We start from the raw sequence: 27,591 nt of genomic DNA, 5'->3' as shown, positions 1-27,591 counted from the left end.
TCTAACAATTTACCCTAAATCATATAATACAAGTACTTTGCAAATGGTTCCTACATTTACTGATCTACGACCAGTCTGCCCAAAAATATCACATCATGCGTGTTTACATCATACACTTCTGTAGTTGCCTCCACAAAATCTGTGCAATCCACTAGCCAGGTTTTTATTTAGGTTATAGTGCGGACCTGAGTTAGTATTTAGGCTGCCAAGTAACAAAAATGAAGTTAATTCCACACTGAAAAGTAGAAAGAAATAAATCAGTTCTAGCAGCTGAGCCTTTTTCGGGTGACATCTGACAAATTCTTAACAGCTATTTTTTTATTCAGTTGTCCTTCTAATTTGGTTATTATATTTGTATTTTTACACCATTGTATCATCATTGTATATGTAAATGTAATAGCAACTTTTCTCAATGGTAGAGGCAATTCTAAGAGGCAAATGAAAAATTCTTCCGAATAGTGCATTTTGTTCATATAGTTGATCAATACCAGGTGATGCCTTTGTTTCATGGTTTACTAAACCCTTTAACACACCCTGTTACAATTAGATCATTACAATTTTTATTTTAACCTGGGATATGTTTTTATATTATATATTTTCTTCAACTGTGAACACCTGTGTAAAGAAATCAGTTAGAACACTTGCATACAGTACTTCCCTGTTCATCTTACATTATGTAATTACTTAGATTCTTTTTCCCTTAATGATGTTTTGTCATAGCAATATTGAAAAATAATTCTAGGCTTTAGTAACTGCACCTCTCTTACCAATACTTCTAATACCTTTCTTGAGTTTGTTCTCAGTGTAAACTGTGCATTTTGGTTCCATCCTCCATATAACATTTAATTTAACTTATTTCTACAAGCATTTTTCTTTATTTATACTTTCAACCATTTAGAGGTTCTTGACTATAATTTACATCTGGTAAGAATTGTATCTGTGCCTCTAGAAGTATTTTTTAGCATGTAACCATGCATTCTCTGTCAATTCTTGATCTGTCTCTGTCACATTCACCCTCATTCAAAGTGTTTTCTGAAATTATAAACTATTGAGTTTGAGCTTTGAATATCAGAAGGCACCACTGTGTGATCACAATTGCCCAGTGGCTCTCTTATTTCAATTCTTTTCAATCTGTCTTGGACCTGATCATTTGAACATATCAATACAAGTAATCCTTTTGTTCTGAAAAATGAGTAAGAAAGCAATCATTTATTATTTAAATGTAAGCATTTATACTGCCAAATTGGCATCACCCAATGGTATATATAAGACAAATAGTGCTATTTTTCCTTGGTATATGCAGATCTAGCATATACTGTACCAAGCATCTGACCAATTACCCTGGGTGAATAAAATCTTACCACCTTTCCTAAAGTGATGAACCCCAAATTTACAACAAAAACATTTTAAAAGACAATTTTAACACAAGAACATATATACAGGAACTGTATATAAGCTTACAGACAGTACAGCAGAAAATAAATGTTTAGAATGTTTGGTTTGATTCCCTTCAAACTAATTAGATACAGCAAGATCCAGCAAATAATTCATTTATGTATTTATTTCTTTTTCCTTATGGCTTGTGCTGCAACAGTGGGGAAATTTTAGGTGAACCGTTTCACAAAGGGCTAAGCTTTCTTTAGCTTAGGTCTGAAGTTTCATTACACCCTGTTTAAAGGCAGAGAATCCATTCTACAATCCTAACATACAAAGAAATGTAATGTATAACGTTACAGAAGAATCAAATCATGAAGGAAACAATTTGAAAAATGAAGATGATACAGACTCATTGACACAAAGCATAGTGACAAACATCTAAATCTTCAACTTCCATAGTTTAAAGATGTTCCTATACATTTTTGTTCCCCCTAAGTAAAGACAAGCATCTCCCATATGAACCTTTTTTTGGAAAATTGCTACTAACATTAAATGGAAAGATATTAATTTACAAAATGAATGAAAAAGCAAAACTTAAAAAAGATCCAATGTTTGTCATTATTGCACCTAAAAAAGTTCTTATTCTACATTTATAAAATCCCTCATGTTTTGCACTGAATGGCAAAAACACCCTAAATTAAGCATATTTTAAAAATCCCAACACCAAAATTTTGAACTAATTGATTTCCATAAACTGTGCTTAATTGCTATTTTAATGGCACAGCAGGAATTACGGTTTTTAATTTAAAAGGATGAATCACTGACATTTCCATCAAATTTCTAAGTAAATGCCAGAATACTATCAGTAGATCTTGCGTTTTTTCTTCAGTTTGAGGCTAAGTTGCAAAATGTTTTTCGGCTATGTGTCACACATTAATAAAGCAGGTAGCTTGTGCTTTCCAGAGATCCCGGTCTTCAAGAATGTTTCTTTTTAAAATCCCTCTTGAGAAATTTTGATTGTCTTATCACATCTTTTAAAGAGCTCAGCACTCTTCCTTTACATACATTTGGTCATCTAAATCTGACTCAAGGTGCTCAAGCCTGTCGGTTTGTCCACTCATGATTTCATCTGGGGTTTTCATGAACCTGAAATACAAAAGACAGAAAGAGACTTTCAACATGTTTCACAGGAATGTTGACTTATGTGCTTTTATAGCTTATTATATGCTTCACCGTCATAGTAAAGACCTTCTTCTTCAAAACTTGGTACTTGAAATTTCTGTGATACTTGCATCAACTATATAGCATTAAGACCAAAGACATACAGTGTAATGCATGATATTGCTCTGCCTCCTATAGAACTGTGATTGGACAGTGAAGTTATCAACCCACAATGCATTCTATTTCAGTGCTATTCTTTTTTTCTTCCCTAACTTAAAACTTAACTAAAACTAAAGGACAGAGATATATCTATCCTAGCAATAGAGTTGGACAATACAATTCAGTTAAATTTATTGACAGTTCAATTGAATTGATTCAAAAGATTAACTAATTCTGTTCATTTGATTCAGTGATTCACTTCAACAAAACAGTACTACTGGACCAGGTATGAGTCAGTAAATGACTCAAATGTGTTTGGTTCACTGAATGACAGAGTGCCACTGAATACCATATTTAGAGACAAAATTACTGAAACAAGGATTACTCGTTTATGAAACTTAATGTAAAAAAGATCATGTAAAATTAATAGTATTGGTAGTTTTCCTTCTTCCACATGGAAAGATACACATTTTGAGAAACAAGATTACATTTTTGTGAAAATCCTAGAGGAAATATCATATATTGACAGTTTAGGTAAAGAGTATTTAGCCTGTTTGTCACGTATATATGTCTGTTATGTAGCTGTTATGTATATACGTATAAGCAGCAACATAACATTTTATTTACATACGCTAGGGCATATATGCATTCACAGCTGAAGACATTCTTAAGTAGGTATTATTGAAACCTTAAAACACAGACACAATCATGTACTCTTCTAGTAGGTATATCCAGTGTGACAAATGGCTTTTGCATGCCCTTGTCACTTAATGTCTGAATTTTTCCAATTAATTTGAAAAATCTAACCCTAGGCTAGTCATTGTTAAGACTGTACAGTATTATGTATGATTCATTTAATTTGTGTAATGGCTGATTTTTGTATTTGTGTTATACCTGTTGTAGGTACCTTTGTCCTTTTCTCTTGTGTGTACATTTGGTGTTACCTCATTGGTAGTTTAAATGGAGGACTACCTGTCCATCAAGTGAGCTGGGGGTGGAACTCAGAATATTAAGCCTTGCACTGAAAAGGAAGCACTCTAGTGTTGTCTTTATGTTTCACTATACAGTTTGGTTTATTGTAGGCCTGTTACTGTAAATGTAAACCTGCCTGTAGGAAATATCCTGGTGAAACTGTTTATTTATTTTAAATGTTTTGTCTTTTTCCATTTTAAAAATATTTCTCTTGCAATAGCACACTTCAAAACAAGGTCACTGTTTTTGCACTTTATTTTTGTGTCCTTGTTATTTTAGGTGACTTATGTAGACAACCCCGACTTACTGCTGGGTAGTTTAGTCACACCTACCGTTAGTATTATAATAGTCTACGGCTTTTGGAATGTCAAAATAGGAAAATACATTGCTCATAGACAGTCTTCAATTTCACACACATCATGAATACAAACACTTTACATGTTTTATGGAGTTTGACAATGTACAATTGCTTAGCATTTAATATATCACATTTTACTTCAGTTTCCCAATTCGTTCCATTGTTCTCTGCGCTCTCAGATTGGAACCGATTTATTTCCTGTGCTGATTCTCAATTCATCTCACTGTGTTGAATAACTAGTGAATCAAAAAATAATCAGGAAAATTGTGAATTGATTCATCTGATTCACTACTTTTTTCAAAATGAACAAAAAGGTCCGGCATTGTGGAGCTATATTTAGCAGTTATAACTGACTCTATACTAATAAGATGAACTTTGGCAAAACAGCTGTCCCAGGCTACTGACAGTGGTTTATATATTCTAAAAAGTGTAATAAGAAGTTGAGGAGCATACATCCTGTAGCGCTGTGATTGAAAAAGAATCTAATTCATATTTTAGAAACAAGTAAAGGTTTATTCCATGCTGAAATGATAAGAAAGGAAACCCAATGTTCTGTCTGTAGAGCCTTCTTCAGGTGTCCATTCTGATCATTCAGAGACTTAGGAAGGTTCTTAGCTGTTATGTCTATTGCCCGTTTTTTTCAGTGTTTTTCTTTTTTCTTTCAATGAAGTGAAAAAAAAGATCACAAAGCCTTTTGTCAATCTTTCATAAATACACACCAGAAGTTTGAAAAAAAGTGCAAAAACATTTTTTTTCCTCCATAAACACCATATACAGGCTGCCAGAAGTCAACACAATAGAAAAATATTCTTTCCTTTTTTATTATTTCACATTTTTGGAAGGCTGAGAAAATCATTCCAGGTCCTCTGTTCATAAAACTTCATGCAGATTTTTTTTATATTTGTTCAATCACTCTATTTTTTTAGCCAAGGGATTAAACATTTTAGAGAAGACCTGTAAAGAGAAATTTACATTCTAGGTATGCCACAACCGGAGAAATTGACTTTCAAAGAAACACAATAAAAAGTGTTTTTTTTTTGTTTTTTCCTGTTTCTGTTCTAGATATTTGATTCTATTGTGTGTACTGAGCAAGACGTATAAACAATCTGAAGGTTCAGACTGAATGTCCAAGGGGTGTGTTTTAATCCAACACCCGAACCAGCATGTTTGGTACAAACGACACAAGCAATGGACTACTGAGCTTTGAAAAAACGAGATATTGTCTTGACAAATGGATGAGTGCAAACGTAGCACCAAGCTAAAGAACTCTACAGCCCTGATTATCTGGTCCCAGTAAGGAGTTTAGGTGGTTCCATAATGTCTTGGGACAGATTTTGACATGGTTATAGAGTACTCATTTCCTTAGAAGGCAAGGTTAATGCTAATCATTTTTTAATGTTTCATATCTCACATCCCTCCTGTAAAATTCCAGATGCTGGTAGAGTCAATACCACAGCACATACAGTTCATATTGGCCATACGGAGAGTGCCAATGCCCCATTGCCCAATATTTTACATTTGGTGTTTCCTTTTTTTGACCAATGCCTATATATACACATTGAAACATGTGTATTTTCTCTGTCTTCTGTGAAAAATTATTTATGACCAATATATGATGATTCCTGCACTTCTGCACAAAAAGTAAATCACTTTATTAATTTTATTTAATTCTATTAAATGCAATTCAATTGTATTAAATACAATTCTATTTAATTGTAAAAAACATCAGAGAAAAAATCCTCAATAAAAAAACAACCTGAGAAAATGTCATATTCATCTCACCTGAATAATAGACGTTGTCCTGGCTCCTTCCTAATGATGTTCAGTTTATAGTAGTGTCGCAGTGCTCTCGACATCTTCTCATAGGTCATATTGGTACGGTTCTTAGTTTAAAATAGAGAAAAAGACAGCTCAGGGTGTTGAAATATTGTACATCTCTGATTAAAATTTCCAATTCAACCTTGAAAACTTAATTGTAATTGTTGCCATAAATTTGTACAAAGAAAATCCTTTTTTGTAAGGAAGCATTTACAATAAAAGCTATTTTTTGAGCATTCAAGATTTTTTTAAATGCTCTCCACCAAAGATGTCAGTAATGTAAACTTAACTCACAAAATCTCATATATTTAGGTCAAGCAAAAACAAGAAGAAAAAAAATAATTCTAATTAGAATGTGTACTGTAACCAAAGGCGAAGTGAGAAATCCCCCAGAATTTCACTCTTACACAGAAGAAGAAGTAAAAGAAATATGTAGCTATATACATGTAAAAGAAGTAAAGTGTGTGGGCATACAGTATATACATACTTTACAACTTTAACTATATTCTGTCAGGTGCAATTTTCATTTCTTTCAACATGTAAGACTTACTGACATTCTGTATGTTAAATAACTTACAACCAAATAACATACTGTTTTACACAGCGTTCTAGCCTGTGAGGCAATAACAAAAAATGTGATCACCATATCAGAGGATATTACGTTTAGAGCTTCACAATATTCTATAAGCCATTTATTTTGCTTATTTAGGACAATATATGTTTCAGTGCCTAATTATGTAATTAAGTTTAAAAGTTTTTTTATTAAAAAAAAATGTTTTTTTTTTCATTGTAAGAGATAGAATATGTGCTGAATTTGCCTGGCTAATTACCTTATGATTCCCCCAAAGTCGAGCCAGACCATTGGGGTCTACTATTCGAAAAACCTTTGTTTCCTTATCTTCCCAACGAATGTAGTTTTCGTACCGACTGTCAGAAAGAAGCTGATAAACATAATCCCACAGCAGCCTGCAATCTGTCAAGGTGAAATAGAAATGCCTATGAATTCATGTACTGTTTCAGTAATAAAAGGGAAAATGTCTGTATTATGGAAAAGAACAATCAGAGCATTAGTATTATTGTAAGACAATAACTGTTATGCAATCTACTTGCTCTAAATCATCCCAGTATTGGAAAAAAGGAACATTTCATAAAAGATTTTTACTTTAAATACAAAATCATCTTAAAACACAGTTAATTCAAAAGGCTTTTCTTCCAAACCCTTATGCATATTTTCTCTGATAGACTTTAAATTAAAGGAAATAATGCTGATACATTTCTACTAAATAAAAACAACTTAAAACTGTAGCATGTACAGTAGGTGTAGCTAGGCCTCTGGACTCAAAGTCCGTGTGTCCAAATCCTGGATGGGGCACTTCTGTAATACCCTTGAACAAACTTCTCCCAGACTGGTTCAGTAAAATTTCCAGTGTATAAATGGTTACAAATGTAAATTACTTTGGTTAATGACAAAACAAGTTAAAAAGAAACATTAGAAGAACATTAAAACAATAAAACATTCAAACATGGCTTTCAAATGTTTACTGTTTGTATTTCACCATCACTCAAACATTTTTCCATAACTGGCAATACACATTTAATTTATTTAGGAAACCTGCTCTTACCAGCTATCCTGCCAATGGGCAGAGGCTTTTCCTCTGGTGGAGAGACTGGCATCATAATGTGGTTCCTGTATAGGAGGTCCTCTCTGTGAGTCAGGTTCATGGGCTTTCCCTCCCAGCCATTATCTGAAGACCGGGAATGCTTTAAGTCCAAAGTCTGCCTGGGATTGATAATCAGAGGATGCATTATGGCGCTTGGCACAAGCTGTATAACGCGAGGGTTGTCTTGATATGGGCTGCCTGAGCGCTGTCCTTCAGTAGGGGTGGGACAGTGGCTGTTGTTCTGTTCTGGGGAGACGGACAGTTGATAAGGCTCCTCCAATGATGCAGTGTGATTGTTTTCTTGCGGCTGGGAGGCTGGACGCAGCCTGTCCTCGGGCGACAGGTGTCGAGATGCATTATCGAGAGGGGACCTCTGGGAATCTGGCGAAAGGTCTTGGTTGTTCAGGCGAGGGGAGCGAGGACGATGCCGGAGTTCAATAGTTGGGGGATTGTGATGGAGGCCCTCCGTACCTCGAGGAGTTCGCCGTACCGTTTCTATAGGAAAAGTGAGAAAATATTAGAATTATACAAATGGCTTAGGAACATAAAACATACCAATTGAAAGAAGGCCATTTAAATCATCTTGCTTTTCTGGCATCTTAGCAGTCAAGTAAAGGCCTAAATGTGTATCCAAATGTTACATGAAGTAGCCCACAGTTTTGGGTTTCAACTACCTTGGGGAAAGTCCACAACTCTGTGTGTAAAGAAATGTTTTCTATATTTATCTCCCTTTTTTTCAATTGTTATCAAGTATCCTTTGTACCACTGCTAAGCCTGGAATTGATTCCACTGATGCTATTTTTCCTTTCAATTACTTTAAAAGGCAGCCATACTTTACAATTGTGTTCTTCCAGTATATATAATTAATATTTAGATATATTAAAAAATAATTTAAAGAATTTCTATAACAAATTATAATCATACATTAGACATGACTTCCTATATATCTGCATAGAGGAAATCGTTTTGTAATAGTAGTTGAAAAAAATGTTTCTGAAATACAGATTGCCTGATGCTTAAAGGAAAAAGTTTGTTATGTGGAAAAACATCCCATTATGTACGTCTTTGTCCCATATACTTTTTAAAGTATTACCTCTTAAATGTTAAGTAAATGTAAAAAACAACTGATGAAAAGATATAAGACCTCTCAGACATTTCAGAGAGTCCATATCTTCAGCTGGTTATATATTAGTACAGTTCAGATCTCTCAGGTAAGAAGTGCATAGGACATTTACTGCTATGATATAAAACATGATAGCTTAAACTATTTTCTTTACTACAAATATACGTTATATATTGTGCTCTTGTATAAATTAACCATTTTATCCACATATATTCTCCCAATACTCAACATAAGAGTAAAAACATGCAAAATAAAGTACAGAATTGTTTTTTTCTTAAGAAAATAAAATTTAAGAAATAAAACAGGCTCCGAACTAAGCTGCAGAGTTTTGGTGATTTCCAGGTGTGGCTTTTAGTATGTCAATAATCTTAAATTTCATTTGCACAGGAAAGGGAAAATGAGACATAAAACCAATGCATATCTTTGTAGTTAGTGGACAAAAATGGAAACACCTGAGTAAATACCAGTATATTGCAAGGGCTTTCACTCAGGTGTGGCTCGTGTTAATAAAGCATATAACATCACAGCACGCTTAAGATCATGTATATAAATTCTGAAAAGCTCTTTTTTGCCTATAATTAAGAATATAATGGTTGCAAAAGGAGACCTTGGGAGCTTTGAAAGAGGTTTTTGACCTCTATTAAATGGGCTCATTGATTTTCTAATAGAAGAATGCCACTGCATCCCTCCTGCAGAATTCCAGAGATAAACTCTATGCCACTGCACATACAGCCCTATTGGCTGCACATGTTTACATCAGTGGTTTCATTTGTTTTGTCCACTATCTGTACAGCTCTTACCATAGATACTACTACACTGCTATGCATGTTCATACTGGAGAAGTCAGAAAAACATAAAATATTTCTTTATACTAAAATAAACTTCTAAATAAACTGATGTGGAATAACATGGGTGTGTTACTTTAAACTGTGTACAACAAAGTTTCACAGGATTGTCCTGCAAATCTTCATTTTACCAGAAGGTGGTAGACTTTTCAAAAAAATATAAAAAGTCCAAAGGATCATTCACTGAAAGTGGTCATCTCATTTGGTTTAACATGGTCCTTTTTACATCTTTAGATCTGTACTTTCAATTACACATTTTTTTTAACCGATAACATTTTGTATTTTTTGTTTCTGACAGCTCACAAACTGGTACTGAAGCAATCCATTCAGGGCAGTAAAGTTGGGATTTGAATGAAAAAACAAAGCTCTTGTAAGTAATTGTTTGACAACTGCAATGCCCTAAAAGTGGTGAGCATCATTTCTGTGTATATATTCAATAAAGAGATTAATATAAACAGGTTACTTAAACAGCCACCAACTCAATTTAAAGAAGGAAATTTCAAAATCACATTTTTGTCTGCAAAATTCTGCTTACACACTTTTGATCCAACAATATATCTTGCATTTAAGTTGCAAGACTGACTTGTTTGACATAAAAGAAGGACGTGCCCTAGAAGAGAAGTCTCTTTTTTCTAAAAATAGAAATTTCAAAGCATATCTACATTTGAAAATGTATTTTAAAGCTGCCTTCTACAGAATGATGATTATTGTATCAACAGTAAAGATATACTGTATAGTATCCATTGTCACACTTTAATACAAAATTAATACTTAATACAAGTGTGATTCATATTCCCAAGCAAATGGCTGAATTATATGCTATTTCCTGTAAGTAATCTCTTGCCACTATCCCCTTTTCAGTTTTTGTGTTGTATGCTGAAGTAAATTATTTTTATTAATGGAAAATTCTGATGACGGCTTGTATATTTTTGCTATTTTACTTTAAGAGCTGTAGAAGGAGTCTTTATCTTTTTATTACATTTAACATTATAGCTCATGGAACTACCAACTAATTAGAAAGAAATAACCATTTTCTCTATATGGGTGTTGTACATGTAGAAATTTTTAACTGAAACCTGGCAATGAAATGTTACAAGGAAGCTCTGAAGCCTGTTTTCCCATATATCATTACTTCCTTATATAAATATGTCCACTAGATAAATAAAATGCTTCGAAGTCAAGTGGTTAATTTTAGAATGGGCACATTTCCTTGTGGAACAGGTTAGACTGTAAGCCTTCAGGAAGACCTGCTCCCTGCCCTGGTGTACCTGCCAGCTCACTGAATGCAGCAAGATTTTTACAACTGCTTCAAGGCAAGAAGTTCAAAGTCCGCAGTAAAACAAAGTTGAAGTAAAACACGTCACACAAGGGGAATCTGATGGTAAGCTGAAAGAACTTAAGCAACATAAACAATTGTGTCTCATAGACAGTTTCAAACTCCTAATCACTATTTACAGCACCCTTTTAGTGTCTACACAGCTTTTCCGTTGTAACAGATTTTATGGCCTAACAGCCTTAAATCAAGACACATTAAATCAGAAGTTAATTTACTTCATTTACACATTGTAACAGACAGCCTCCAAGTGAAACACAACTGCTCAAACATTCGAAAAAGTAATTACTAGTAATCAGCTCTGGTGTGACCAAATGCCTTCCATATCACACAACAAGCTAATTAGCCTCCACCTGTGTTTAGCTGTAGTGATTCTGATTATTTACGAACACATATAATATATAAATTATTATAATTATAACCATTATATATGATTTCAGATGTTCCTGAATGTCACCTCTGCTCTGTACTACATCACAATGTAGAAAGTCAACCATGGGCAACAGGGAGCTATCAAAAGACCTCTGGGAAAGGCACAGAGCAGGAGATGGATGTAAAAAGATTTCAAAGGCCTTAAATGTCCCTTGGAATATAGTCAAAATTTTCATTAATAAGTGGAAGAGATACAGGATCACCAAGACCTTGCCTAGATAAGGTATTCTCTCTTTCCAAAATGGATGACAGAACAAGGAGGGGACTGATTAGACAGACCATCAAGAATCCAATGGCAACTTTGAACGACTTGCACGCCTTTATGTCAAAGACTGGTCAGTGCGTACATATCACAAAAATATCCTAAGCTCTCCACAAATCTGTATAAATGGTGGCACAAGGAAAAGCACTTCTCCAAAAAGCCCACATTGAGAGTAAATTGTGGTATGCAAAACAACACTAAGAACTTAAGAGATTCTGGAACCATGTGGAAAAAATATTAATAAAACCAATATAAAACGTTTTGACCTGAAAGCAAACAATATAGCACATCACACACAGAGCACCATCCCTGCTGTAAAGAATGGTGGAAGGTGTTATGGGGGTGTTTCTGTGTAGCAGGGCCTGGGGCACTGGTCAGGACTGAAAAGAAACTGGATGGAGCAAAATACAGAAGGATTCTTGGAAAAAACCTGCTGCCCTCTGCAAGGAAGCTGAAATTGGGAAACGAGTTTACTTTTCAACATGACATTCACCCTACGCACACAGCAAAAACAACAGTGGAGTTGCTAAAGAATAAGGTGAATGTCCTAGAGTGGCAACTATTTTTAATCTAATTGAAAATCTGTGGAATGCCTTGATGGCAGCAGTCCATCAACGGTTCCTTTGCAATGTGACTTAGCTTGAACAGTTTTGTAAGGAGAAATGGACTAACATTGCCAAATCTAGGTGTGGTTTACTACTATAGAGTTATCCAATCAGAATTATGGCTGTAATTCAAGCTAAGGTGCTTCCATCAAGTACTAATTCAGGTGTATGTACACTTACCAAACCAATTTCTTTAATTTGTCATTTGTAATTACTTTTCAGAATGTTTGAACAATCATTTTTCACTTGGAGGCTATGTGTTACAATGTGTAAATAAAGATAAAATAAATTCTGATTTAACATGGCTTGGTTTTAGGCTTTTAGGCCACAAAATGTGTGATTACAGAATGGGTGTGTAGATGTTCTGTAGGTAGTGTATATTTTAACAGATTCTTAACGTGTCCACATTTTTGGATATGCGCCTTACACCTAGACAGACAGAAATGGCCTTTTATGCTCTTCAGATTTTGCCAGAGCAAAAAATCTGGAATTGTGTGTATTACATCAAGAATTCATTAATAAAAAATTGTGTGTATTAAATCAGTGTTAAAATTTCTATTGTAATTAGTTGTAAATCTATTTCCAAGTTTTAAAAATTAAATGTGCCAGTAAGCCAGATATACATAATATTTCTGGGATTCAGGGCAAAGATGAAGCAAAGAATACCATATAAAAAACTAAAACTCCAAACATAACATCAGTCCTTTCTTTATGGTGTCACTAACCAGAGTTCTTGCCGTCTTTGTGTTGTATAACACAAATGAGAGCCAATGGAAGCCAGTGCATAAAACACAATTTGCATGGCTGCCTCTGTTAAGGCTTGTGAGTAAGAAAGAGAAAGAGACATTTTCATACAGAATCCTTGAGATACATTTCCAGCATAGAAAAAACAAACAGAAAAAATCTCGACCAAGTGATGCTAGTGACACCTATCAAAGATAGGGTGGAGTAAGGTTAATAAAAGTAAGTTTTTCTAACTTTAATTTATCTTACTTGTGCTCCTGGTATTATATTAAGGCATAGTTGTGAAGCACTAGTGTGTACAAACTGCTGCAATGAAAACAATGTAATGCATTATACATATTGACAAATATTTTAAATATATCTACACAATATAGAGTCCCTGCATTGCCTTTCTTCACCTATATAGTACACTATCTAAATTCACCGTTATACACACTAAATGTACAGTAAGTCTGAAGGTTCCAGAATGTTCCAGAAATGCAACCATTTGTATATAGTTTACAGTGTATTTAGCTTTGTGTTTATCTCTTTATTAACATTTCTTTATTAAAAAACTTTTGTCAGAGATAAAAAGATGTCTCCTTTGAATAACTTATCTTATCCTACATCCAGTAAGGTAAGCACAAAGTTTAGTTAGAAGTGAAGGATGGAAAGACAATTTGAACATACAGATAACCACAATGCTGCTAAACCTGCAAAATGTCAATAGCTTGTGTGTAATCATTAAATATTGACATTGATCTGAGACAAAGAAAATTGGCTTTTTGTGACAATTGTAAAATGACATAATTTAGAAAACAAGCACAAGGTTTAATATATATATATATTCTTAAACGCAAATGTGTACACAGTATTTAGCCACAGTCTAATATGGGCATGTAAGGTTTATGTAGGCAGTAGCATCTGTGATGTACAGACACATAAAAAAACTGCTTATAATGATCATAAGTTTCATTTCAAATCAACATGGTGTCTGTGACATTGGTAAAAGACAACGGGGTTGAAGGTGGGTGGGCCGGAGAAGTCTGTCTACACTTATTCACTCTCCCCTTTGTGAGGTCATGGGCTATGTAGCTGTGAACCAAGTAGCGAAAAACAAAACCCCAGAATGAGGTGGGTTTACAAAATACTTGGAAATTCTAAATTTCTAAAAAATAAAAAGATACTACAAAACATGTATCAATAGACAATACTAATATAAATGAGTTGTAGTGGTGGCATTGCACTGACAGCAGTTTTTGTCTGGTCATTCAATGCATAAATGTATACAAGCTGATCCTCAAAAAATATTTTACTGAAAAAAATGCTTAATTTTACTATTTTCATGATCACACATATGGTTTTTAATCCTCTTATTTTAAAGATCACTGTTTTCTTCCAGTGATGTTACTATACCTTTGAAAGGAAAATGCACATCCAACTGAACATTTAAACATCTTTACTAAATCAGTATTACTCTCAACTCAACTGTAGAGTTAATCTTAGAAATGTATAGAATCTTTTAATGATAGAAACACCAAATGCAAAATTTTTGCTGTGCTAATTTACACAAATTAAATTACCTTTTTTTTATTCAAGCAAAATCAAAGTACACAAGAGTAGTAAATATTACTGATAGGTAGGTGCCTTTGAGTTTCACTGCTGATTTATTTTTCAACAAATATTATCGCAAGTACTAAATCAGACCTGGAACCTTGTAATCAGTTCTTGATCTCAAGATTGCTGTGAGTGGTTGATACAATTGTCCTCTAGATATCCCTGCCAACACTAGGAGTCATGTGAAAATATCTGTACTTCAATGGAGCTGAAATTTAAACCACTATATTTTTCCCATCAAACCTTTTCCCCAATATATATTAAGGCTATACACTTTGCAAAAGCACTATGGTAGCTAATATCTCATGGTGTTATACTGCAGGAAATGATTACTGATCATGGAATGAATTTATGCGAACTGTGTTTGAACACATACATAGGTTCTTGGGTATAAAGGGAATTTGAAGCACTACATGTAATTCTCAGACTGACAATACAGTACAGTGACAGAACAGTGATAGAACTGCATCGCTTTGAAAGCCATACACCTTGTATGAATGAGCCCAAGCATGACTGGATGGCTGATTACTGTATCTATTATTTGCATGCCAGGAAGTGCTGCAGGCATCAGCTGGGATATCTCCCTTGTGAAATGTCAAATTCAAGACCTATGAAAAGACCACTGGATCTGCTGAGGATGGAATGAGAGCAGAAAATGCCAGGGAAGGGTGAAAATGCTAACTTGTATATCCTTAAATGCAAGATAAACTGTATGTAAACACTGCCCCTGTGAAAAGCTCAAAATCGCTGGTACTGGCTGCAGGTAAACAAGACTGGACGGAAAACTGTTGCTAAGTTGCAGGGAACTTGCCATACACACTGGTGTTCTCTCTGACTTTGTAATAACTTTCACCTGAAAAACAAAGAAAACAGCAGCATTTTTCTACAGTAGACAAATACTCTCTTTGTGGAGCAACCTATATTTGCCATATACTGTATGTTCAGCATACCACACCTATTGGATCGGATTCTGAGTTACTGGAGGGTTCCATTGAATACTAGAATCCTAGGAAGTTAATGTGTGTAGAACACCTTTTAAGTCTATTCAGTTTCCAGTCATGCCTTTTGGTCTTCATGGTACTCCAGCCATATTTCAGTACTTAATGGACAAAGCGCACCATCTTTTTCTACAGCATATTTGGATGATCCAATAATCTAAAGCTGTATTGAGAGCAGTATTTACAGCATGTGAATGCTGTGCTAAGTCAGATACAGAAAACAGGACTGACCATTGATGGATCAAAGTGTGCGTTACCACAGACTGAAGTACAGTTCCTCATGTATATGACTAAAGATGGACTACTTTGACTTGAAGTGAACAATGCTAAGGCCATCACTAAATGTTCATTTCCTTCCAACAGGAAGACACTGCAGTAATTCTCAGTGTTGGTCAGATGTTACCACTGTTTTATCTCCAAGTTTGCCGAGCTCCCGTGTCCTCTGAAATAAATGTAAAAGTAAATGCTGGTCATATACACTGTATAGGCCCAAGACTGTAAATGAACCTTTGACGGGCTTGCAGCACAGTCAGGCTGAGATTTGGTGCTTGATCTATGAGGATCACCAAAATCTGTATCAGACTACCTGTGCCAAAACCTCAGTTTTGAGATCTCAGAAGGGGAGGTTGATGTGACATATTTGTCACTGCAATCTTCAAATCATACTTAACTAGAGGACAGTTAGGTTTAGAGCAGAGCCATGAGACCAGGCACGGAAAATGTAGAAATCACAAGGGAAAGATTTTTAAATGTGTAATGTCATATTGTGAATTTGTAAAATGTGTACTATGTGCTTTATTATATGACAAAACAAGTAATTTATCATGGGTACCTGCTGTAATCTGCATTGTGTTACTTCATTAGCCGTTTAGTGTGAAAATTAAAAAAGTGCTCATTTATACAGACATCATTCTTATTTAATTGGGTTGGAATCCAGTGTCTTAATTACGTGTGTCTTTTAAGAGAGAAGACTGAACTGCTAACAATGTTATTAAACACGTTGTGTAGTATAACTGAATGTGTAAATTTCTAAATGTTTCTTTAAAATATTTTTTTTATCATTTCTATTTGTTGGTTAAATTGTTTGACATGCATCTGGAATGTGAGAATTGGTCAAATCAGTGTTAGCAGTCATACTAGTTTGATGGCAGGAGTTAAAAGGTCAGCCTGGAGGAGTGCTAGTTCTACCTCTAGGTTTGTCTACTACACAAAAGCTCTTGACATCCTGAAGCAGACATTTTCACTTGGAGTGAAAATGTTTGCAGGAAGTTTTACAGCCTTTATTTTAGATGATAATAAAATTTTGCATCTGAATCCTGTACTCTCCAGTTGCAATCATACAATGAATTGCTTCCTTTTGAGCTACAGTACCAGTTCAAAGGTTCTTTAGAGGTACAATCCATTTTTAATACAGAATCACAACAGTTACAGGTTGCTCATGGGCAGGTGAGTGCCATCCTGTTAGGAAGAATAAGGATGTTAAAAGTGCATATTAACAATAATAATTGCTTACACTTATATAGCACTTTTCTGGACACTCCACTCAAAGCGCTTTACAGATAATGGGGACTCCCCTTCACCACCACCAATGTGGATGATGCGACGGCAGCCATAGTGCGCCAGAACACTCACCACACATCTGCTATCACTGGGGAGGAGAACAGAGTAATGAAGCCAATTCATAGTTGGGGATTATTAGGAGGCCATGATTGGTAAGGGCCAATGGGAAATTTGGCCAGGGTGCCGGGGTTACACCCCTACTCTTTTTGAGAAATGCTCTGGGATTTTTAATGACCACAGAGAGTCAGGACCTCGGTTTTATGTCTCATCCGAAGGACGGCACCTTTTTATAGTATAGTGTCCCCATCATATACTGGGGCATTAGGACCCACACAGACCACAGGGTGAATGCCTTCTGCTGGCCCCATTAACACCTCTTCCAGCAGAAACCTTGATTTTTCCCAAGAGGTCTCCCATCCAGGTAACGGCCAGGCTCACACCTGCTGAGCTTCAGTGGGTTGCCCGTTGTGAGTTGCAGGGTGATATGGCTGCTGGCTTAAAATTAGACCAACGGAGGCATGACAGATGACGTTCAAATGCACAGGTATTAAGGTGACATGCTGACTAGAAGCTGCATAATTGGTGAAAGCTGATCCTCACACCACATCTTGCCTGATTTGTCGGGTGAAATTTAGAAATTCATACTGCAGCCCTCCAGCAGCACTGGGAACCCACAGGATGCAGCCTAACTGGTGCAAGCAGGCATAGGACGAATCTACAACTACAACAAGGGGGAGCAGGTAGTTATATCTTAAGGACACTTATCTTTCATAACTGTTAAGTACTGAGAAGACCCTACATTGAAATGTTACGCTGAAGCAACATTCTCAATCTACCACTAATAAGGTATATAACATGAAAAACTGATGTAAAACTCATGCCGCATTTCAGTACAGTGTCTGAGCGCTAATGTTCATGTGGGAGAACACAATGCAGGCACCGACAGTGAGGTCAGTGACATTTTTATTCATGGTAAATTAAAATATGCTAATTGAAAGTTTTGTGACTTTGCCCGCTTTTACATACTACATTACCAAGAAGCCCATTTTTGAGAGTTGTAATGGACTGTTAAAACTGGATTAAGTGAATATTAGCATATTATAATGTTACATAATGCTGAATTACTAGTTTAATGTATGTTTTGGTTAAATACATCTGAAACACTGAAATATTATGCCTACAATAAAAACTGAGTCTAGGTGTGGGGGTAGTATTGTTGGACTTAAAATATCAGAGGTACAGGAAGATGTGGTTATGATCCCTTGCAAGGTCAGGTGGGCACTAAAATACTCGTGGAAGCAGGTGAGATTGACATAGAGAAAACAGTCCCGCAGCCCTCTACTTCATACCCTATATATTACAAGCATTCTTGTCAAGTCAGCCAGCAGCAATATTACATTATAGGCTGATGTCATAACTCAAATTAGGTAGGGCTGGTTCTGATCTGGACGGGGATAGGAGATTCTAAAATCCAGTGGAGCCGTACTTCAAATATTGATGGATTGCATCCCCACCTATATGTAAAACTCTTTAAGATCCTGCTTAAAGGGGAACTGCAAGACTATTTTTATATTTTGGGGTTAGAAAGAATCGCCACTGAGTGCATTTCAAAGCACAATGAAAGTAAAATGTATACAGTAACATATAAAGCCTCCAATTTACATCACAAACCGTTCTCAAACCGTTGTAACTCTTTTTAGTTGTCTTCTTACCACTACCTTTGTTGTCTGATGTTCTGACACTGCTGTTTTCTATTATCAAGTGTTCATTTTTCTTAAAATTGACTTATAAACAAATATCAGATGCAAAATGCATCTTCATGGTACAGTATTGGTTGAGCCTAAGCCTAACACTTTAGGGATTTGGCGTAAGGCAGTAGCACACCCTGGATGGCATACCAGTCCATCACAGGGTGCACAAGTATAAATACAGGGAATAATATAAGGAAAAGCCATAGCATGCCATTGACCTTGGGTAAACCCCAGAATACCCAGAGAAAACCCATCCAGAAATTGGGACAACACATAAACCTGACCTAGAAGGTGCTACAGACCAGAGATAAGCCCAAACTCGAAGACTTAAGACTCTTAGAAAGAGCTGTGAGGCAGCAGGGCTAGCTGCCACACCAAGGTTTCCCCTAACTAAAATATGTCAAACATCCTTTGATGTTAAAATATTTCAAACCTTTGTAGGTCAAAATGTGTCATTTAGTACAAAGATATTAATTATAATTGCAACGAAGTGAAACATTAGGGTCAAAGGCACCTTAAACACCACACTGTTCTAAGGAATAGTGATAACTTGTATAATTTGATATTACTCTCACAAATTCTCTGTGATATAAAGCTCCCGTATTTAATACAAAACACATTACTAGTGAGGCATAAATCTAGAAGTAGCAAGCCCCGCTCCCTTAAAAGTAAATTAGGTGTGAGTATTTCCACCCACTCTCAACACTATTGGCTCCCTACCTTCAAGTTTAGAATGCTGAACGGCTGCCTCAGGCTGTGTCTGAAAGGAGTTTCCTGGGAAGAAGAAGGATGGGTAGAAAGAGTGGGATTTCCTCTGCTTCAGAATATGCTGAAGGAGCTCATACAAAACATCACCTGCCAATGAAAAGAGAGTTATTTCAGCTGCTGGGATAGTCACTGTATAACTTGTCACCACATTTATCTGTTTTTTATTCAACTGAAAAAAAAAAAATGAAATCAAAACTTTTCAGCCTTATTACAAGGTGAGCACTTAAATGGATTTTCTATCCTAACACGATTTATATTTCATATTTGGTAAAGTTGGGCATCAAAATAAGAGCATCCTCATAAAAAAAGAAAGATCAAATTATAGGATTGTTCAAGACCCTCTAGTGCTGACAATACACTAGTACAGTATGTCAAATAATTATTGTCTGGATATTCAATAACAGAAAAAGACAACTTAAATCAGGAGTGTGATAAAAAGGATGTTTTAAGTTCTGTACAGTATTTCAGATTTCATGCTTATACTGACATAATTTCTAACTATGAATATATCATAGTATGCTGTTGACCCAGGGTATATTAAATTTAATTTTACTTTTGTGAAACAAAATATTTTGAACATCACAATTAGTGTGTTTCTACTAGGGAAACATTATTTTATAAGACTAGCTTTTGTTCAATAATCTACAGAGCAGCTCAAAGAAAACTTTTCCCAGCAAGGAAGTGAAGAAACTTCCTTTTTCACTTCTCACTTCTAAATTTCTAGTTCATAATATTATGAAAAAGACCTGCCCTTCAGGGAAATTTTTAAATTTTACAGGCAAAAGATGTGGTGAGTGCACATATGAGATGACATTCTCATACTTCCTGCTTGTCAGTTTACCAAAACGGTTTTAACTTCTCCCACAGAAAAAAAAAATTCTTTAAGAAGAAGTATATTGTTATATTTTTGGTCATCTTTGGGAAGGAACAAGGTCTTAAGAAGTTTAAAAAAACCTCAGAACGAATCTTCTGAGATGTATGAAAGATGTATGAAATGTATGAAAGATTTCAGGAACCACATGTACTACTGGACAGTTTGGCAACTGCAATTAGGGTCTAGCAGTGATAAATGAATTTACATCATCTAGTCTGTAGGATAAGACAATTGTTTTCAATATCCACTTAGTTTATTCCTATTAATAAACTCAAGTGGATATAACAGTATCATTTTACCTTTACATTTATGTCTGTAATGCAATTTTACCAGAAGGAGTCTTACCAGAATGCGGGGACCTATAGCGGAAATCTTCTTTGGTCAGCAGTAGAAGCGCCTTGCCATTCATTTCAAAGGTGTTGTTGTTAATAGGATGCAAGGAAAACTCCTTTTCAGCCCATTTCAACCACTGTGACACATCATCTCTGCTCCAGTATACCGGCTGCAAGCCTGAGTAGAAAAATTAAAATCAGAAAGTCTTCATAATTACTCCTAAAAGGGTTACTGAATGAATCATTCTTAATTAACACTTTACTACAGTAGGTTCTGTTTACTTACCAGCAGGAGTTGAAGCTGAACCTATTCAAAGAATATTTATTTCTTTTGACTTAATACCTGTGTAGATGATATTTTATATGAATCTGTCAGTGTGCCGAGACTACCTTCAACTTGCATGAAAATGTCTGCTCTCGCCAGAATATTTGGGATATTTTAAAAATGAATGAAAATCACATAATGACCATGTACCTACTGTGTGGCACAACTTTACATAGCTTGTTCTTCTAATTTTCTTTTTATCCAAGAGATTTATCTTTCTGAAATTAGACATTTACACTGTTCCAAACTGAATATGGAAACCATCGCAGACAGCTTTATAAATTGTGCACCTCTGCCTTAAGACATTATTGCACGCGTACAGCTTGTCTCTCAATCCAAAATCTGCACATTTATTCTTACTTTACTGAAGACCAGGTATACAATGAACAATAGTTTCTCAAGCACCAAGTCCAAGGACCTCACTGTCCACATCCATTAGATTCTGTGACTCAGAGACTCAGACTCTGTAACTGTCACCATTTTACAAAATTCACTTAAAGGACTACCTTTACACCAAATCTTATTTTTACTCTTTTTGCACTAAGCAATTTCTTGTACTTTATTTTTCCCCACTTCTTTTTGCTTTTGTATGAAATGTATTCTACTGTAAAATGTTGATCTTCTTCAAAAGCTCTAACTGAAAATACAATGTTACACAGTTTATATTCAGTATAAATGTGTATATATACATACACATTTTCTGAATGTCTTATTTCTTTTAATAAAAGGTAACAATAAACAGCACCGGATAAGGGATTTAACTAAACATACTGTATATGATAAAAGTAACAGTTCATTGTTCAATGATTGTGCAAATAAAAGGTGAAGTCACATTCATTTCACATCCTTCAACAAAAGAAGTCAGAACACTTGTATGACTTTTGTTATTTACCCCAAATAAAACAATTTATTTAAAGGCTGTTCTTTTGTATCTAACAAAAATTAATGTTAACTCTAACATATGGAGGTATTTTTAGCAAAAGCTCCTTTCTTCTTTTTTCCTGTACTAATGAAAGGCTCCTTTCTATTAATCCCTTCTCTTTCACACTGATGCTATCATTTGTGCTGACATCTTAACTCCAAATTCTTCAACTAGTTCCTGAACATCTAATACCTGAAGCTCTTACTCTTCATAATTCCAGCTTCACTGTACAAGTTTCTGTAGCAGGAAAAGTTTGGTTTTCAAGTTTTAGTTCCTTGTATACCAAGTGCAGATCAATTACTTTATTTGCTTTACAACATCCAAATAAGACCACAAGAAAATAAAAAACACTGCATTTTAACATTTTACCAATCTGTTATGCAAATTAACTTGAAAATACATGTAGGTTTATTCTGTGTGGAAACACACCACTGTAATCAAAAATGTATATGTATAATGTTTGTGATTTTACCATTAATCCCATGACTTGCATGCAGCAGGAAATTAAACACTTGAAAAAAATAAGCTTTTCAGCCTGCTGTGGTACTGAAATGTACAGCTTTAGAGCTCTTCAAACTGAGAGGACCATGTCTGTGGTAGATTTTATTAATATTGTGAGCAATGACTGATCCTGTGTTTTGCACACAGATAACAGGATATGACTCATCACTATGCCAAAAATCAAATGGAGGAATATATGCCAATATCACGATAAACCATGAAAATGTTAACGTCCACACTCTGAGTAATGGTGCCTCTAGGGTAACAATGGCAAGAAAACATACATCATAATCTTCTCATGGCACTTTGGCATTGTCAAGGGCAATAAAATTTGCCTTTACCCTTTACAGGACTGTGCTATATGTAAACCTACTTTATGTTTGAGGTTCAGATAAAAAAAAATCATAACCCAGTAGTGAGTATTTCAAAGCAATTCATAGATAATTCAGAAAAAAAAAATTTCAATTCGATAAGGCCGGGCATTATAAAAAGATATACAGTGTGAAAAATTACATTTTAGAAATCTAAACCTTAACAGTATACTGTCTTGTGATAACTGGAGAGCACAGGTCCTGTCAGTTCTACTCTCCATATTTAGGGTATTTAGCAACATTAGTTCTATTTTAAGAACTTAATACTCCCTCTTCTTTCTGTGTAAATATGCAATTTTATCCTTAAATATGTCACATTCCCAGCAAAAACTGCATGTATTTTAGTCACACAAATCTTAGTGTTTCAAGTATTTTACAGTATTGAAAAACAATTATGTCAGCCACAGATTGCCTACCCGAGGGTGCTGCAAATGTTTTAAAGACGAATAATTACAGCAATAAAAAATAATGACATTTGGAAAACATGGAATTAGTGGATTCGCAATAAAATAATTAAACATTAACTTAACTTAAATCTTAAATCCTTAAAACCTAGAATCTATAGAGAATCAATATACTTCCTACTAAATGATCTGGTTCAAAATACACGATGGAGTGATATAACTTTAAAAAATGTCATTCAGTGTTGCTTATAGAAAATGATAGAAACAAAGTAAATTTTCCATGTATGGTTAATTTCCTATGCACTGATATACCTTATTTGTATATAGAGTTTGAGAGAGAAAATTTTGTGACAGCAATCCAGTCCACAGAAAAAGCTAAGATAAATGTCAGTTAGATTTCAACTGAAAATATTGAAAAAACACGGGACATTTTCACATGAAAATCTACCCTTTCTATCAAATCAGTTACCCTCAGACTCTTCTGAGGGAACACACAAGACTCCTATGACTAACTTTTATATTTATGCAGGTAAATAAGCAGAGACAAACGAATTTTAAATAGGCATATTTTTTTGCTTACACAAATTTAGTAAAAAGTCCCTCAAAGAGGTGTTTTGGAATGATTGTCAAAGGAGAAGGAGTTGTAGAATAACAGTGTACTGTAAGTACCACTGTATATTCACTGTATGAAGTGTACTACACAGTGGCAGTTGGCCGTTGTGACCTCACAGACCTCTCTGTGTTGGTTTGCAACAGGCACTCTGGTTCCTTTCCACCTCCTAAGCGTATGCAAGTTAGATTGGTTATTTCAGATTGTGCGCCCAGAGTTTGTTCCCAGGTCCCTCTTGGTGAACAGAACATGGCATGATGAGCTGTCACCCAAACATACAGCATAGTGGAAAGAACATGTACTGCACTTCAGCAGATGACCTCCACATTTTCTACAGTCTGACCTTTGTTTACTCTTGATTTTCACAGATATTAGCTTGCCGGTTAGTGCAAGGGCTTTCAAGGGTTAGGTTTAATGCAATGACATAACATTAAAAATAAACTTAAATTACTCTTATAAGACAGCTGTAACTCTCTGTAGATTGTCTAAGTTTATTTAGACACATCATCTGTTTTGCACTGGCAAATGCCCTGGTTCTGAAATACTTAAATATTACTTTGGTAAAGAATATATGTTAGTTTTATTTTTTATTAATAAATATATGATCTCCTATAGTTTATTCACTTAAAATAACACCATAATCTGCCGCTTTATTTGTTACTATTTGGACAAAAACAAACCATGTGATATGCGCACAGTGAAGGCATTATGCCCGTGGTTAGTTTTTCCGTTATCTTTCCTTCACGTGGTTTCTAAAAGGAAGTTTCCCCAGAATGTCCATCACAGGGAATTTCCTGTGGGCAAAGAGTTATCAGTATGGTTTGTATTCATCTTTAATTGCTTGAGAATTGAAGTAGAGTACAAATAGAGGTGAAAACTATTAAGAACTGCAGCTCTCACTTGATAGTAGACATTACACAGACAAGTTACTGCATGTTTTGTATTTGAATAGACATTTATGTAATGTAATGTACTGAAGCAGATGTCTACATTTGACATTCCTAAAAGATAATAAAGAACAAAATGATCCTCAACAGAAATTGAGTCTGTTCTTGTTCACTAGTAGCATTATTTGTTTTTAACATTGGTGAAATGTTTTCAGTTAATACATACACACTGCTTGAAAGAGATAATTTTTTTTTTTTTCATTTTATGATTATATATATTGTATACATTTTATCTTCAAAACAAACACTTCTGGATATAACCCTTAACTTACTTCTCACATTTCAGAAATGCTTATTATTAGATATTCCAAGAAGACATTCATTATCAATGTTAAGTTAACATTACCCGATTGTGTCATTTTCATGTCTTACTTTTTTCAGTAATAGAAATGCCCAATAATTATTTGTCAAAAGAGAGACAGTGGTGCAGATTTGAAAAACCTAAACTTTAGAAACAAAACAAACCCAATCTCATTCTATGCTGAAGTGTGGATAAAGAGGTGGTTGAGTTAAGACACTAGTGGATTTTAACCCTAAGTTTGTCCAAAAAACTAGATGCTAGAACTAAAGTAACCAGCAGCTGTACTTTTTCATATTTACAACTCATGTTAGCTGATTATGATTAATTACTCTGTTTGCTAACAAGAGGAGAAAATATTTTTTTTTATTTTTATCATAAACTTTGGCTATTTTTTATATAGATTCATGACTGATATATCAAAAGGGTTTTCAATGAGAAATTGTGACACCCAGGTAGATTACTTCTGTAAAAAAATTGTTTGGTTTAGCAATGTATGTTTGGATAAAGTAACAGCACTAAAAAGAAAAAAGCATTATCCCTTAAATATCGTACTAAAAATATAATAATGTATTAAATCCTTATCCAGTTATCACATTAAGATAATAGCCATGATCTTTAGCACAGCATGCAAATTAACTAGATTCATAAAAGCAGCTAAGACTCTTACAAATGGAAAGAGAAAAATGTTTCCACACAAAGTGTAAAAATAATGAATTACAGCCTACTTTATTAAATGACATAAAAGACATAGTTATCCTTGCAAACTACTAAGACCCTTCCACCATGTGACAGAATATTTATACTCTCTCTCAAGAAAAATAAATACTAAAATTAACACTATATTCAAAACAAATATCACAATGTAAAGGATTTCTTGTAATTTGATGTATTTCACTGCAATTTAGACATTTATATTCAGTATTTGTTGAATGATGAAACCAGACATTGTTAGTACCCTGAAGATTTCAGCTGTAACCATCTGTGAAAGTCCTCTATAAAATCTGCAGCTGGTGAGAGGGAGAAGCAGCCAAACTTCCCACAACGCACCACTTGGCAGGAAGTTGCCCCGGAATCCTTCCTGCACAGGAAATTTCCTGTGGCCTAACAGACAGTTGTGTTCATTTTTATCAGCACTTTGCAGCAGAGTGTGTTGGTCTAGCTGAAATGAATGGAGAAATTTGCAATGCACCAGACAAATACTGCCAGCCCAAAGCAGGAAGAATTGACATGACTTGTGGTTGAACACACTCACTCTGTTATTATCTACACTGAGTTTAATGTTCAACACCCACATGCAGTAGGCCACAGATCTACCCTTAGAGTACACTATGAGGACTAAACATCAATGTCTACATTTAATATGCTTGTTTTGTTTTAAAGACAAGCCTTATCCTAAGAAATTAAATCTTTAACGTATTTCTTATTATGTAAATATATTTGTTAACTTCACATATACAGAAACACACTTTAAAAATAAAATGTAAGAAAAGAACTGTTGGTTAAACTATTTGTCTTTAGGCTCTGTATTACAACAGCTCAAAATAAGTTAATAAATATTCTTACAGTTTGCTTGTAGTCAGAGGAATGTCCTACAAGAGCTGGCACTTCATGTTATTTGTTAACGTTTAAAGAGAATAATAAAGGAGATGCCACAGGCCACTAAAATAAAAAGTGAGAATTTATTTTAGTTTGGTTTTTTAAATATTCTGGATGAAAATGGGAGCCCTATATTCCATTTAACCCATCAACAAGTTTAACATTTCCACTAAGCTCAACTACTGTACCGTATGTATAAGACCACGTGCCCCCACTTGTCACTTCTCAAAAGTTTGTGTGCAGTACATTATAAAGTGTAGAATGACCTTTGTTTGATAATATGCAGCAATACCAGTCCCACCATGATAAAGTTTTCCATTTTTTTGGACAGATCATTTCTTGTATAGGATGCCTGTGGCTTTTGGACTTCATCCAAAAAAAAACTTTAAAGATTACTTTCTGTGCGTCACTGGCATCTACTGTAAATGGTTGAAAGTATTTTGAAATGTAGTGGGCAGGTGGCAGGCTGAATCTTGATGCCCAAATTTAAATGTGCCTCTTCATTCATATCTGGAAAATTCAAATCATCTAAAATGGGGCTTCTGTTGGACAGGTCATTTGGGAAAACCATAAAATTAATTTTCATCTACATTTTTACAGTTATGCAACCATGAAGCAGGATTAATGCTGTACAGTATGATCTGAAAGATCACAAAATGAAAATCTGTTTCAGCATGTTATGTTCCGTGTGATATGCAAACTTTTAGAAGTAATCTTAAATGGAACTCTAGACTCCATTCAAGAAAATAAATTTGACCCAGAAAGAAGAAAAAATCTAAGGCACCAGCTAATTTTTCAGATAACCTGTCTCATCCTAGGTTTAAAAAAATACTCCAATCGCATGTCATTAATAACTGTTTGAAATGTACAAGAATCCTGAGCCCT

At 34.8% G+C, this 27,591-nt stretch overlaps 1 protein-coding gene across 3 annotated transcripts in view; it reads right to left on the bottom strand.

Annotated features, from left to right (window-relative positions):
- Nucleotides 1–1,196: 1,196 nt before the first annotated feature.
- The window catches only part of etv6 (ETS variant transcription factor 6), a 49,648-nt gene continuing 23,253 nt past the window's right edge, over nt 1,197–27,591 (bottom strand). For all 3 annotated transcript variants that reach the window (XM_088923617.1, XM_088923618.1, XM_088923619.1), the window contains exons 3-8: nt 20,743–20,907; nt 19,476–19,610; nt 7,468–8,001; nt 6,676–6,818; nt 5,810–5,910; nt 1,197–2,523 (exon numbers count right to left, since the gene is read on the bottom strand). In XM_088923617.1, the coding sequence (XP_088779743.1) occupies nt 2,421–2,523; nt 5,810–5,910; nt 6,676–6,818; nt 7,468–8,001; nt 19,476–19,610; nt 20,743–20,907 (1,181 nt within the window). In that variant the 3' untranslated portion in view covers nt 1,197–2,420. The remainder of the gene's footprint in view (nt 2,524–5,809; nt 5,911–6,675; nt 6,819–7,467; nt 8,002–19,475; nt 19,611–20,742; nt 20,908–27,591) is intronic.

This window comes from Atractosteus spatula, chromosome 8 (assembly GCF_055471065.1).
Source record: "Atractosteus spatula isolate fAtrSpa1 chromosome 8, fAtrSpa1.hap1, whole genome shotgun sequence".
Taxonomy (NCBI): domain Eukaryota; kingdom Metazoa; phylum Chordata; class Actinopteri; order Semionotiformes; family Lepisosteidae; genus Atractosteus; species Atractosteus spatula.
The sequence above is the reverse complement of the archived record's forward strand: the minus strand, read 5'-3'. Positions and strand labels throughout refer to the sequence as shown.